This window comes from Lissotriton helveticus, chromosome 1_1, assembly GCF_964261635.1.
Source record: "Lissotriton helveticus chromosome 1_1, aLisHel1.1, whole genome shotgun sequence".
In the NCBI taxonomy this organism is placed as follows: domain Eukaryota; kingdom Metazoa; phylum Chordata; class Amphibia; order Caudata; family Salamandridae; genus Lissotriton; species Lissotriton helveticus.
The window spans coordinates 578456380-578472397 of NC_136057.1; the positions used below are offsets into that span (position 1 = coordinate 578456380).

Here is a 16018-nt window from a genome sequence, read left to right on the forward strand (position 1 = left end):
TTAAAAAGTCTGTCATTTTTAATCTCCATGGTACGCTCCCCAGTAAGCTCCCCGGTGCGCGTACCGGGCGCTCCCCCCCCCCCCCCCCCCCCCGCGAAAATCGATTTTTTTTTTTTTTTCACCCGCGGGAGCCTTTTATGGCCCCCACATCAAAAGTGTACCCTGCCCCCTTTTGCTCATTTCCCCCCTTTGATTCTTGCCACCTCTTGTGTCTCAATCCCACCGAGACACAAGATGGCGGCCGCTGCGGACTGTTTCGAATGTTTACAGACACCCGAGAACCAATCAGCTTGCCGTGCGCAAGTCGCGTGGCGCGCCTGAAGCGCTCCCCGGTACGCGTACCGGGGCGCGGCTCTAGATATATATCTTTTTTTAAACCTAATTTACTCAAAATTCACAGGACTACATATCTTGAGACCTAGCAAAGGCACATCGGGCAAACAATATCTACAATTTTGCCAAGTTTCGTGGAAATCCATTCAGCCGTTCGGGCTAAAAGTGAGGCCAACCGCCCTATGGAAAACTCAATGTTAAAAACACGTTTTGGGACCCCCTTTTTTCTCGGCCCCCCCTTGACGAAACCCCCCCAAATTTTCAGGGGCTGCTCAGAAACAAAATGTTCAATTTACCTGAAAATTTCAGCCAATTCCGTCCACAAACGCCAAAGTTATTAGACATAGAATTTTCAAAAATCCCATAGGGAAAAAATCCTAACTATATATACCTACTGGCGACCGCCAGTAGGTAATATATATATATATATATAAATAATCAGACTAACAACATGAATAAAAAAAAATAAGAGTGCTGTAGCATGTAAGACTTCAGTGGATGTCGCTGTTTCTTTCATGTGTTGTTACTTTTCTTTTATACAATTGTTCCCTGCCATTTAATATGTTTTCTGAAATTATATAGGATGTTCACATGTATTCAACAATGAAATAGTCTAAATCACTACCACAAAAGGTACAGAATGTGGTAAAATACCTTCATCCTCATCCTCCATTTGTGCTTTTGCTTCCCTGGAATACATTGCTCTTCGAAGAGTTTTCCTTTCCATGGCTGTTTGGTCAGCTTCTGTATCCTGTAAAACAACAGTGAACATTGTTTTCATTGCTTCCACTTAATTTGAAAATGAAAATGACAATGATATTTACTATTGCCTTTACACTGGAAGAACATCTACAAACTAATAAGATATGAAGAAGTTTCCATTAATAGTAGCCTTTTTTCAATGTCATAGAGTTTATTAAAACCTCAATGTATATATTGAAGTATAGAGCAAGTAGCTTTGTCAGACAATAAGGTGCTGCATATTCTACCACTAGGGTTAAGTCTATGTTTAGGTACAAAACGTTCTACGGTTCATAGCAATTATTATTAAAATGAAATAAAAAAACATTTTGGACTCATATTAATTGACCCAAATTAACTTTTGCAAAATAAAGGTAGACTTTTCCTGTTCTGCTACGTGTTTGGCACACCAGGTGAAAAGGGCATCAAATGCACTGTCAAATTTCATGTCAATAAGTGCATTATAGAATGAAGCTCCAAAAGGAGGAATACACAAAAAGATGGGATTTTAATTGTAATAAGTTGCATAAGTGCTTTCATTCTTTTGGCTCCATACTAGATGAACAGTGACTCAAAATAGTTTACGTTGGATATAGAATGCACATTGTTGCAGTCACAGACCAAAGCAAATAACTTGATAATGCATATTGCATTTACTGGGAACAATTATGTCAATAAATTGTGGTAAAAGGCAATGGGTTAACATGTGTTTGCATATTCTACCCACAATCTAACAATGCTAAGTAATTAGAATCATGGGTGGGGTTGTTTTCCAAAGAGTTGTTGAACATTTGTATATAGTTGTATAAAAACTGTAGTTACCAGTTGAAAGGTTTAAAGATACTGTAGTAATTCTTAAAACAGTTCGATTTAAACAAAAGTGCTATGCTCTATTTTTAAAAATGTTACCACTGATTTCTTAGCTATTTCTTGCATCGTTCACATTTCTAGTTAATACTGTTTTCTCTGATTTTACAATTTGCTAATATAAAAAAGTGTTTTCAGGATATTTGTAGGATTTACATTGGCCTGTGTGTCTTTAGTTAATCCATTTTCACCTACTTGAGAATGCATGTTTTAGGGTCCACAACAGCCTTCCACATGTAAGATGTTGCTGTACATTAACTGCAACTAGACCATATGGGAAAGACAACAGGCAGTGCTTAAGTCTCAGCCACTGGTGATTACTCATCCCAGCCCATCATTATTTTGTACACCATGCCATCTCAGTTTGGACCCAGTCATATGTAATTCAGTTTGGATCTTGCTCCAATAGTACCAGTGCAGCCTGAACTGCAATGAATTGGAACAATAGCAACCCAAGGCCGGTTTCGCCCTGATTGGGGCTCGTCAGTCAGCTTGTTTCCAGTGGCCCAGTGAGGGCCTAATTTGAGTTATATTGTTTTGAATTTGTAGGGCTTGAGACACAGCTCATACCAAGCCAGTGGCATTTCTCTTGCATAGTTAAGAAACTTGGGGCCCGATGTAGGTCGGTCGGTAACGGCCGAAAATCGGTATTTTCGGCCGTTACCGACCGGTATTCAGTAAACGGTATGTAGGGCCACATATTTTACAGAATCGGTAAATTTACCAATCGGTAAATTTACCGATTCTGTAAAATACCGAATCGGTATTTATACCTAATCGGTAATTTTGATATGTAGGTGGGACTCTTCTGAGTCCAACAACCCTTACCGAATCTGTATTTTACCATTAAATATATTTGATGGTAAAATACCGATTCCGGTGTGCATGCACATGTGTGCATGCACACCTGTGCCATATGACAGGCAGACCTGCCCTTAGGGCAGGTATGCCTGCCACATGGCCCCCGAATCTTTTTTGGGGGTGCTAGAGGGTGTCAAAGTGACACCCCCTGCACCCTTGTCAAAATCTGTATTTACCGATTCGGTAAATACCGACCGGTAATACCCCATTCATTCCTATGGGCTTCAAAGCCCATAGGAATGAATGGGGCATTACCGTATTTACCGAATCGGTAAATACAGATATTTACCGATTCGGTAAAAGGAACATCTGGATGTTCCTACATATCCACCCCTCAGATTTACCGATTTTTAATTACCGAATCGGTAAAATTCCGGAATTAAAAATCGTTAAATCTATTTTACCTACATCTGGGCCTGATTCCCTACAGTGGTGCTGAAGGCACATGCAAACCCCACACAGCACCGCTTAAGGCAGTAACCTTTTCTTTTGACTTTTTTATGCTTCACAGCATTGCTATAAACACATGACCACAGATCCTGCATGATCATTGATTATCCATACCGCACCACAATCACAAATACTGCAGTCAAGCAACTGCCACAACACTAGCACCGTGGAGCAGACTTTGAGCATAGGAGAGCATCACTAGCCTGGTAATATGTTGCTGAGATAAAAAAGGAAGGATGGCACAGTAATTTATAAGAGCATATGTAGTGTTGTGGAGCATATGGGAATTCATGGGAGGATTCTGACCACTGTCATGGGTGCCAACATACTTGTTTTCTTCAAAATACTGTGAGAACTACTAGCACCTTACTTAACCCACTCCTAGAAGAGATGCGTCAAAAGGACGGATGCAGTATCCAAGGTTAGGTTCTGATCTATAGGAGCACCCACAGTGGAGGTTTAGGTGGCTAAATGTGAGATAAAGTCAATACCATCTGTGCACAGTGTGCGTTTATGTATGTTTGTGCATGTATGTGTGTTTCTGTTTGTGTGTTTAGAGTCGATATTTTCTTCTCTCGTGTGCACTGTGACATGTTCAATACTGCCCTGGATCTTGTTTTGACACGTCACCATCAATATGTCGATTTGCACATGTATGTAACTGACTTGTGACTGCACTCTTCATCCTGGACTTATGTGACATCATGTCCTGCATGGCACGTGAGAATCAGTTTGTTCTCTTTAATAAAAGAACCTGTGCATGAATAAATGTATTCACTCACAAATAAGCATGGGTGACCTCATGAAACACTATGCACTGCTGCCAGAATGATTGTGTAATTGTAGTGTGATATATGGACAACCTCATGCTCTTAGAAATGGGTGTTATCTAGAGTGAACTGATGAGAATGCCTTCAGTTCTAAGACAAATTATTTGTTGTCTCTAGTTCTGCATAAGACACACAGGGGCTAATCTACAAGAAAGTGACTCAGCTCTGCACCGCAAGTCAGTTGGCTGCGCCACACTTTCAAAGCACATGGATGCTACATATTTATGATATGTTGCATCTCTGTGCTTTCCCCTGTGCTGGTGCACAATTGTCTGCCATGTGCCAATGGAGGCACCCTTATACCATGGTGCAAGGGTGTTGTCGTTTCATGGAAGATTGTTTTTGTTCAGGAAGGAACACTTTCCTGCACAAAAATAATCACGAGTGGTGATTTCCTCTTTCAATGCGTGCTGCAGCATGCATAGAAAGAGGAGAAACCAAGGAGAATTGAAAGCATTTCTCGTTGCTGCATCTCCCTAGGCCTGCATTCTGATGCATTCCTAGGTTTACAAAAGGTTGTTAACCTGGGAATGAGGCAGAGCCATGGGTGTTACATGGGAACACCCACAGCAACACACATGGCACTCCCTTTCCATGCAAAGTGCTGTGTGAACAGGGGCCGTATTTACAAGGACACGTAAAGCTGCACAGGGTGGCTTCATGTGTCCTTGTAAATATGTGGCAGCAAAATGTGCCGCCAGTGCATCTCTAATAGTGAATTACCGGCGGCGCAAGGGGCTTGTAAATAAGCCCCACAGTATCTCATATCTTAAATGTCATTAAGATGGCGGAGGGGACAATCAATACCTCAGTTTCAACAGTGGTGGCGACCCACACCATGGGGGTATCCACAACAGTAATACCAGCCCCCTATGGCCCCTTTTCAACCGTATCAACAAGACTTTAACAACCAGTCTCCTTTAGGGTTTGGCCCAGGAAGGGCCAGAGGAAAACGGAGAAATCCACAAACGCAGGTTCACTGGGATCAACAACCTGCTTCACACATTGGCACTCGCAGCCACACGAAGAAGAACCCACTCCAACCAGGGACGAGTGCGTACAAAGTCTGATAGTTAATCTCAGCAAGAGTTCTTTAACATGCGATGAGGAACTCGTTTTGAACAGAGGACTAGGTTTTGTGGCTACTTTTGAAGGAGATGCTTTTCAGATTCAGTGTGAACTTGCACAATTCTTACACAAGATACGCTTGCACTACTTCTTTAAAGACAAAGAATCAGGGCAGCCTCTATGGATGAGAGCAACACCGGTCTCAAGAAACGTTCCACTTTTAATCCTCCTTCTCAGGTGCTGACATTTGGGAGACCAGTTCAAGAAGATATAGCTAATTTATTCACCAATAAGAAGATACATACAGCAACCTACCCAAGAAAGAACAACAAGCCCTGCTGACTTTAAAAGAGGCTCAGGGAATAACCATCAAGCCTTCAGACAAAGGCAGGGCCATAGTCATTTTAGACACTGACACCTACCAGGCAGAATGTCTACGCCAGCTGGGAGACAGAAGATTTTACCTTCCCCTTAAGGAAGATCCCACAGAGAGGATCAGATGAACCATTAGCGTTTTAGTGGAAGAAGCAAGCAACAAAGGCTTGATAACCCCACAAAGGCGAGGTTTCTACAGACTATGCACCGAGTCATGCCATATTTTTACACTTTACCAAAGGTGCACAAATTCCAAAGACCACTAGACCTATAATGTCTGGCCTAGGTTAAATTTTAGAACAACTGTTCACTTTTGTGGACCATTGTTTGAGGCCCATTGTTAAAAAGATGCAGACGTATCTTCAAGATGCGAAAGATGTGCTACGTCTGTTACCGCAAGTGGAATTCGACACAGAGAAAAACTATTTAGTTATGTTAGGTTATGTTAGGTAATTTTTATATAGCGCCGGTTACAACAAACAGTGCATATGAGCTGATGTGAGCAAGTTATTTCATGGTCAGTGCCTCCAAAAACAAGATGGTCTTGAGTTTTTTCCTAAAAGGAAGGAGGGCTGGTTCCCTGCGCAGGGATTCGGGTAAGTTGTTCCAGAGCTGTGGTATCACGGTGGAAAAGGCTCTGCCCCCTTTGAGGGTGGAGTGGAAGGATGGGGTGACCAGGCTACAGAAGAACGGAGAGTCCGGGCAGGGATGTAATTTGTCAGACTGTCCTTGATGTAGGACGGGGCTTGACCATAAATGGCCTTGTGGGCAATGCAGAGACCCTTGAAAACTGCTTGCTGCCTAATAGGGAGCCAGTGTAGTTTTGCGAGCAGTGGAGAAGCGTGGGCCCGTCTTGGTAAATCAAAGATATGGCGTGCCGCATCGTTCTGCACAACCTGCAGTCTTCTCGTCAGTTTCCAAGGAAGTCCAATGTAAAGGGCGTTCCCATAATCCAATCTGGACATTATTGTAGCAGATACAATTGCCTGTAGAGAAGCTGTAGAGGGGAGGGGAACAAGTTTCCGTAAGCACCTCATAAGCCCTGTACAGGTACCAACCACTGCTGGGACTGGGATAGGGGCGACTCCCAGCTCTCGTGGAAAAAACAGATCACACCATGGGCTATTGGTATGTGGGACAACCAGAATTTCCATCTTATCTGGATTTATTTTGAGTGAGTTGTCCGTCATCCAGCTCACTGTAAAACGTAATACCTCTTGTATGTGTTCCTGAGCTCGATGTCGAAGCGCTGTACACCTCGATTTCACAAGATGAGACTCTAGACACAAATGCCACGATACTGACTAATACAGAGCTTGGGTCTATAATACCAGTCCATTTCATCATGGCCTGTGCCCAACTGGCCATGAAGGAGAAGTTTTTTAGATTTGAAGAGACCATCTACTTGCAAATCTCTGAGACCAGCATGGGGAGTCTTTTTGCGCCGAGTTTGGCGAATTTGTATGTGCACACTTCTGAGCAGGAACCCGTCTTTACACATAACAACCCTTTTTTTTAGTTTATCTGTCTTTGGGAATGGAATGTCGATGATGTACTGGTGGTGTAGCGAGGTAATCCTGATTCCATCATGTAGTTTCAATACCAGGAATGATTTCTTGAAATTTACAGTTGAGCTAGACAAAAACAAACTAGCTTTCCTGGATTTATCTATCTTCTCCACATCTACCGGCCTATAGAGCGAACTAAACAGGAAGTCGATGGCGCATAACTCACTTTTATGTTACGACAGTCAACATCCAAAATCTCTGGGTGACAACCTGCCGAATGGCCAATTCCTTTGGGTTCGTAGGCATTGTTCCACACAGAGTAAATACAACGAGCATGCCAGAAATCTGTCTGACCAACTAAAAGCCAGAAAATATCCTAGAAAGCGTATAGAACGATCCTTTGAAAGTGCCACTAATAATAATCCCGAGGCACTTCCAGAGCCACTTATGGAGTAACCATCTTTAGGACGACTAACCTTTGTAAACACTTACACAACTTTGACCAATGGGATACAAAAATGTGTCCGCAAACATTGGCGGATACTGAATTGCTGCAATGATAAAATTCCTCTTCCTCTTTTTTCATTTAAGAGAGGCACCAATCTAAGGATAAACTTGTGCACACCCAGCCCAAAGACACATTCCCCAGAGCTTTCGGCACATTATGGGATTTACCAGCAGTACAAGGTCATTTTCCCTGCGGTGCCTGTGCAATCTGTCCACAGACCCAACCGTCAAAAACTATAGACATAGGAACTAATGAACCCTTGGTACAGATGCATTTTACCAACGGCAACATTGACAATCTGATCTATTTGATCAATTGCCCATGCAAAATCCAGTATGTGGGTATGCCCACCCAAAAAGTTACGTTCCGGATGTTGGAGCATAAGAGCACTTTCAGGTGTAAGAAAACTAACACTAAATTGACCAACCACTTCGTAGATTGTGATCATAAGGCTGAAGATTTTTCATGGACAGTGTTGGAAAAACCATATAAACGACACACATTAGCAATGTTTCCAAATTCCTCATCATTAGGGAACAAAAATGGTTTTTCAAATTACGCAGTGACACACGAGGCCTCAATGATGCAATACCATGGACTGCGCTGTAGAAATACATGCCTATACATTTTGTTCTGCGCAATCTGGGTGAATAGTAAGAAGGCAGAGGGCAGGTATTGAGTATGTGACATATGAAAGCTGCTCACACATACAATCAAACCTGAACTTGCTTAGACAAGTGATTCAATTCAATTCAAAGAAAAATTAGCCAGTAAAAATTCACTGTTGTTGTACGCGAAGGATGTAGTGGCAACATAAACACATTAAATTATAGCATAAATCTATAATAAAATTATGTATAAACTGGAAGAAACTTCAGCACAATGTTCCTCTAAAAACTTAAAACACTCTTATGCTTCCTAATCGTGGTCCTAATTGTTTTATTTTTGCAGCTTTATAGAGAACGAACTTGGCCCAACAGCATTAGAGAACTTTCCATCAACACCAGATTACATTACACAAAGTCTGATTGACTTGCCCTGAATCATAGAATGTTGAGCTGAAGACAACAATTGTACTATTGAATATTGACACCAACAATATTGTGGTACAAGAATATCTTTGAACAAAAAATTGAAAAGTAAGTGCACATAGAGAAGTAAATATTTACTATTCCTAACTCTCAGTCTATGTACCTTGAAGATTTATGTACTACATAGGTACATAGATGGGAGTTTGGTATAGCGAATCTAAATTTACTTACCTGTTGATATTTTATTTTCAACATTCTTTCCTCAATATTGTGTATCATCAATATTCAGAGGGAACACCATATCAACGTCGGGATTCAAACCAGGTTTCCCAGTTCCAAAGTTTGCCGGTCAGGCCACATCACCTGACCTATGATTAATTGCTATGCAGACATATTAAAAAAAAAGAAAAATGATCTTCGTTCTGCAACAATTTACATTCAGCAGATGATAGTGGTATCTGGCAGACTGAATGAATGACTGGGTTAGGATTAACCCTGGGCGTAGTGGGCGGAGTGGGGCTCCGCGGAGCTACGTGAAGTGGGCGCACAACTACGCCCACCCACGCACTCCGCATAGCCCCACTCCGCGCCGCCCGCCTCCCTCCCGCCCTCACTAAATACATAAATAAATGAATAAAAAGCTTTTAAAAACACTTATCTTGTCTGCCGCGTCCCCGGGGCTCCCTCTCGCCGTCCCGCGATTCGCGCCGCCACCGAATCGGATCCTAATGCGCATGCGCGGGCGGCCGCGCATGCGCATTCCTCACGAGAAATGGGCATGCGCGGCCGCCCGCGCATGCGCATTAGGATCCGAAATGGCGGCGCGCATCGCGGGACGGCGAGAGGGAGCCCCGGGGACGCGGCAGACAAGGTAAGTGTTTTTAAAAGCTTTTTATTCATTTATTTATGTATTTAGGGAGGGCGGGAGGGAGGCGGGTGGCGGCCGGCTACGCACCGTCTGCGGAGCGCGCGTAGTGCCGCCTGGCTACGTCCGCTACGCAAAATGCGTAGGAGACTGCACTCCGTGCACTCCGTGCACGGAGCGTAGCTGGCCGCCCACCCTTACTTAGGATACTTTTTTAAAAGATTATGGGCATAATGTACTTAATAAATGTACACTTCCATAGGTTGTAGTATGCAAAGTATGGGGTTTGCAAATAAAAAATGCCCAATTTCAGTGTCCTAAAGGTATGTCATGGGTAACAAATGGGATTGTGATTTTCAATTGCCATACTGGGCTCCTAGCAATTGCCAAGGAACAGGGGGCATGAAAGGGGGTTGTCCCCTTTAGTGTGGCTCATAAGGTTATGTATCAATGGTTTGCGACTGCAATCGGTTTCAAACTATTGATTGAATACTGAAACCTAAAGAGAGTGGTATCTATTTGCAAAGTGTAAGCTGTTAGTGTTTGGTACCTTCCACTTATGAATGTGGTCTATATGTTTAGGCGAGCACATATTGATCCAGAAGACTGATCCGTGCTTCTCCTAATGTCCCTGTACCCGGTTACAACAATCTGTATCCAATGTAAAAGTACTGGTGCATCATATTACAGCAAACAAAAGCACAATATATCATTGAACAACTTGAACAAATGGTCTCAATACTTGATTGTTGTTAGTTTATTCCTTTTATTCAGACGCACTTTGTTCCTTTAAAACATCACACAATTGCCTGCCGCCTAAAAGTACTAGTGATATGATGCACTAGTACTTTTACATTGGATAGAGATTGTTGAAACTGGGTGCGGGATCATTCTTGTTTTTTCGATAGTGGTGATTTCTTAAATCGCCGATAGTGAGATGTATGTGGGTCACATCTCAGACCCAACGCACAGGGACGTAGTGTAGATCTGACAGGCTTTGTACTAAAAGCGACATTTGCTGCTGGACTGGTACAGCTCTGACCCTTTGCAGTGTTCCTTTTCTTCTCCTAACGTCCTTTGGCACTATGCCAGTTTTTCTTCTTTTGTTTCTATCTCATTAAAGCATGGGACAGCAAAACCCTTATTTTATTAAATGACAATGGAGTGATGGGGACTGCAGTCCCTTTCGGAACCCCATCACTACATCCATTCCTAGATGGAATCCTGCCTCATTAACATGCCTGGGGCAGAATATCTGCATAGCCTATAGAGGGGGTTCTCTATGCTGCAATGTTTTAGTTCATCCTTTGCAGTGCAAACATATCGTCGGGTCACATCGCAGAAACTGTGCAAAAATGGTGTCTGAGATGGGACTCGATGAAAGTACATCAGGCCCATTCTTGCTAATATTTATCCCAATTCGACTGAGAGACGGTGACAGAATGTTCCCCCCCCTTTGCCAAATATCCTGCAAGAGATGCAATTGTTTTTTAGAAGATAGATTTTGAAATATGAATCAATCACTCTTGATTTGGCATTAGAATATTTGATGAAAATATATTTTATGATGTATTCTGTGTTTCTAACTATTTTGTTCTTGAGCAAAATAAACTTTTTAAATTATTTTTGATTATTATTCTTCCAATTTTAATTGTGAAATTATGGTAGCAACATAATAAAATAAGCGTTCTGCTGGTTTTAGAAACAACCATGCTTGGGTAAAGAATCTTGAAGTTTTGTCATTTCGAAATCCGACGCAGAATATAATTTGTGCATGATTTATAGGTTTCATTACCATTGTTATGATTCTACATTACAAAGTATGGAAATACATCTTTTTACACCTTTCATTTGAACGGTTTTAGACTTCTGTAAAACCACGAAACGAATATATTTGACACCTCCCGCATTGAAAATGTTCATTGTATCAGATGTCTTAAAAGAGCAAGGGCAGAGTACAAAATATATTTTCAGACAGCGACGTGCAATGAGATTGCAAAAGTGGTTAAAGTCTCACTGTACCTCCAAACGATGAAATCCTCTCTCCAAATGAAATGGTACAAAACTTGTCACTTTGCTTAGGGCACCTTGACACATCCGCCCTTGTGGTATGATTTTCTAAAGCTGCAATGACTTGAGACAGTCTTGCAAGCAAAGTAATGAGGTAGTGTTAAGTCTGGGGAGAATTTAGTAAATTAGCTGTCTGTATTAGAAATCTATCACTTCATACACTTGAATCATTATCTCCCTCCCTCCCCTTTCGCCTTATTACCCCAACACCTTCTCTTTCTCTCTCCTCCCTCTCTCTGTCTCTTGATCTATTCACCCCCTGCAGTTCATTGGGGCAAGTGATATTGTGTTACCTTTTCCAGCTCCTGGTCTTGGCGGTTCATCAGAGTTTTCCAGTGCTCGTAGAGTTCGTTGTCTTTGTTCTGAATGTCTTTGAGTGTTCCCTCCCTCAGCACAGTTCCATCTTTCATTGCTATGATCTAGGAAAGATAGAATAAAAAAGATTTAATTCCAATACACATGCTTCACAAAGTTAGAAAATCTTGCTTTTGATATCCGCTTAAATTCTTCTTGTGGTAATGCATCAACCTGATATCCACTCTGTATGTGGAGAGATAGGGCAGGGCATATCACAATGAAAGAACTATAACCTCGAGCAGATACTGTCATGCCACAAATGGACTCATCTTTAACCATCATGTTTTCACGCTTTGTTAAAGTGTCAGCTGATTTTATAAATAAATAGAATAAACTGTAAAGCACGTGATTATTTTGAGCGTCATATCAATAAAACTTCTCACAGTGATTCATTTCTTTTTGGATTTAAGGAAAAGAAAATATGCCGGTGTTCGCTTTTTGTATGGATGAACCTACCAAGAACTTTCCTTTAATTCTCTAGTATGAGGAAAGGTTTTAGGTCCATTTCATGCTATAATTTGAAACGTGTACCTTCCTATGGCGTTCCACCCATTTGTGCCTTTTCCTTACCAATTTCCAAGGACTAGTTAAGCTTCCGACTTCATGCCATGGACCAAGAAAACGTAGAGTTCCAGAAGTCTGACTTTGCCACATACATAAGTTCTGTACAGAACCCACGCGTATCACGGATCATGTATGGCAGTTCTACAGACGTCACTTGAATATGGCTTAGTTGCTTGCATCACTGCTGGAAAATCTATTTCTCACTACATTATTTCCAAACAATTTAGTCAATATGAACCACTATTAAAAACCCCGGGATGCATGTTAAATTTACATACATACATCAGTACATGAAACACTTGATTTGATATAAATAGTGTACTGCAAATGATGACAGCTAAAGGAAGAGCTTTTTGATATGGCAATTCTCTCACATTTAGGCATTTTGCAGCTGTATAAAAGCATGGACGGTCATAGAGGCACATGTTCTTTGAACTAGTTCAACGTTAATTTTCTGCAGACCACACGGCTGGCCAAAATACAAGATCACTCCATGCCCTGCGGTGATCTCCATGCCTTCACTGGAGCTTTCACCACAGAAATAAATAACTTCCTTGTCCATTGCCAACAAAAATCCTTGTCAATAAATATGATTAGGCATTGTGCCTCAGCAAAATCAAAAACAACAAAATGTCTTAATAAAAGCCGTATTAGACTTCATGGAAGTCCTTCAGAGAGAGCACAGGCTTTGATTTTCGTATCCTCTCTAATAGCCTTTCGTATCTGTACTGTCACCTTGTATCACCTCAGATAAAATGTATTAGATTCACCAAAGGGTTGCTTCTGTTTCGCGTTCTAATTACTGATTTACATGGCTGCTTAACTACCATGCATAAAGTGATCCAAGTTGCGATACACTTGGGAACACTGTACAACAGAACCCAAAACCCTACACATTCATTTGAAGAAACTTTCAAGAATATCATTTCAGATATACCATGACAAATTCGGAGTAAAGATCTTGGGAAAAAACATGTATGTATCCCTCTTGCTAGCACAGACTTGTAACAGGCAGAAATGTGTATGCCTTTCAGCAGGCACGTCAGCTATGCTCAGCCAGAATGTATTTCATACCGCAAGACTGTTAATCAAGCATTATGTAATAGGGATTAATATTCACCACTTTGATTTTTAGCCCAAGGTCCCTCTAACTCTAGTCTTGTGCATGTCTAAATCATGAGATCATCATCCACGAGTACATCAGGATTGAACACTTTTTATGGCAAAATAAGTCTGTAATAGAAAGATCTGTCAAAATGACTTAGTCAAAATAATGTTATTCAAGGACTATAACGCTTATAGTGGTGTGTGAAAATCCGCTCATATTATATACAGGAATGGTTGTTCCTATTTAGAGACACAGGGTGAAGATGTTCTCCCTTCCACCTAAGCACTCACTACTGATTAAACTCAGACGATTGATATAATTGCTGTGAAAAGTATTCCTACTTGGTAATGGTGTACGCTGTTGATACTCTGGATACCCAAATGTATATATGTAATCTAGTTTATTTGATTGAGTTAACCATAGTCAGATCTATGAGCAAAGTAAAAAATACAAATTACATATCAGTTGATAACACAAAACAGTAATTATCAATATTTAAAATGTCACAGTGCTGTTGGTAAATAAAATACTCAGGGCCCAAATTAGCATTTGATGGAAGGATTAAAAGCAGACAGGCGGCAGAGGCAATTACAGCTGTTATCTTACCATTACTCCATCCTTTAAATTACGATCTCACCGTCAACCCACCAGTGGACTCTATAGATCAGTATGAACTGTTATGATAGTGGTTAAAAAAAAGCCATTGACAAGTTTGGTGTGCGTCAGTCATTGGCGGTAGATGCTTACACCAAACTTTTGAAACTTTTACATTTTTAAAAACAAACTCCTATAGTAGTTGTTCATGTAAAGGTATTTATAATAATATTCAAAGCATCGCTCTGGTAGCAGTTACTAAAATGTACCCTAACACCTTATTACGAAATCCCAAATTTCAGCCAGCTAGAGTAATGTCTGAGAGAGTTATCAAAAAATGTAATGATTAGCTAGCAAATGGACCTTTATTTCAAACTTTGATTTTGGCTTAATGGTCCAATTTACACAGGGCTTTATGTATCAATTATTTTTCCTATAGACACACGATTAGTCAAACCCGGTGATGCATCAAGCACATAGCTTCTAAACTGAGAGCTCTCACGTTTCTTGAATTGAGAAGAGATTTTAACATGATAGTAGAATATCAACAGCTGAAGAGGACTTGCATTAAATGATTATTGGTCACTCAAGCCCTATTAGATCAAATGTTCCATCCTGGCACATTGTACTGGCAGGCTGTAGAGACAGACTCAGAGGAGTTGCAAATGAACATCACAATCCACCTACCTGGGCGGTACATGGAGATGAGTGCTCATGTTAACCAGAGTCACATCTGCCTGTGTAGATCCAGTGTAATGCCTGACGGAAATGGGTATGCTCGGTACCCTTCCCTCTCAGTCCTCCCTTTGAAGCAGCTCTAGGAAAATGTATTTTCTTCCTTTTGTCAGCAAAATAGACCATTTTACATACTGATTTTTGGGAATTCATCTGCCTAATATTTGATTTCTGCTACAACGTTCCATCTAAAAACATATCTTTACATTCTCTTACACAAATGTTCAATTCTGATATCTTACCCAATCAGCATGTGGGAGGTATTGTAACTTATGTGTCACCAGAACAACTGTCCGCTTGTCATCTTGGAGAAACTTTAAGATTCCTTCCTGCATCAGATGGTCACTCAGGTGAATATCAAGTGCAGAGAATGGGTCATCCTGAGGCAGAAGGAAAAAGATGTCAGTGCAATGTGGCCCCGAATGCAATTCCAAATCAAAGAATTTCACTTTATAAGGATTAAATTCGTTCAGCATTTAAATATTGTCACTTCATTGAATGCATTTTGTGACTGGTTGTTTTCAATTGCGGTTAACCACATTTTATCTTTAGTAAACACGTAATACGACAAACGAATACTTTCTAATTAAATTAACTGCAGCAGAGTGGTTTGTGAATAATTATTATAATGTCATTGATTCATTCTGGAAACCTAAAATATGTGGCAGGGCCATACATATATTGTGAAAATAACAATTGATGGACGGAATGATGCACAATGGCAAAACATTCACCCCCAGTCACAGATCTGGGTTTAATCCATCGTTATTTTTCTCACTACACCACCCCAGTTTAGACATGGCCATATGCAAATCAGTCTTGACCATGTGCCTCATGGGAACAGTCCAGCCCAAACTGCCAAGCAATGCCTTCCCTGGACCGGAATCAAGCATCCTAGGACCGGTTACTGGCTATCAGCCTTCATCAGGCAGGATAGCTTGATTCCAGTTGCATGGAGAGCATGGGACTCACGTCTGAGCATACCCGTCCCACTCGGAGTGACAAATGCAAAAACAAAAATGGATGGACGGAATGTTGCACAATGGCAAAACATTCACCCCCAGTCACAGATCTGGGTTTAATCTATCGTTATTTTGCTCATCACACCACCCCAGCTCAGACATGGCCATTTGCAAATCAGTCTTGACCCTGT

At 41.2% G+C, this 16018-nt stretch overlaps 1 protein-coding gene across 6 annotated transcripts in view; it reads right to left on the reverse strand.

Annotated features, from left to right (window-relative positions):
• The window catches only part of ABCC9 (ATP binding cassette subfamily C member 9), a 1243587-nt gene that overhangs the window by 555192 nt on the left and 672377 nt on the right, over positions 1-16018 (reverse strand). For all 6 annotated transcript variants that reach the window (XM_078674078.1, XM_078674076.1, XM_078674073.1 and 3 more), the window contains 3 exons: positions 15108-15245; positions 11801-11926; positions 988-1084 (listed from right to left, as the gene is read on the reverse strand). In XM_078674078.1, coding sequence (XP_078530204.1) covers positions 988-1084; positions 11801-11926; positions 15108-15245 — 361 coding nt within the window. The remainder of the gene's footprint in view (positions 1-987; positions 1085-11800; positions 11927-15107; positions 15246-16018) is intronic.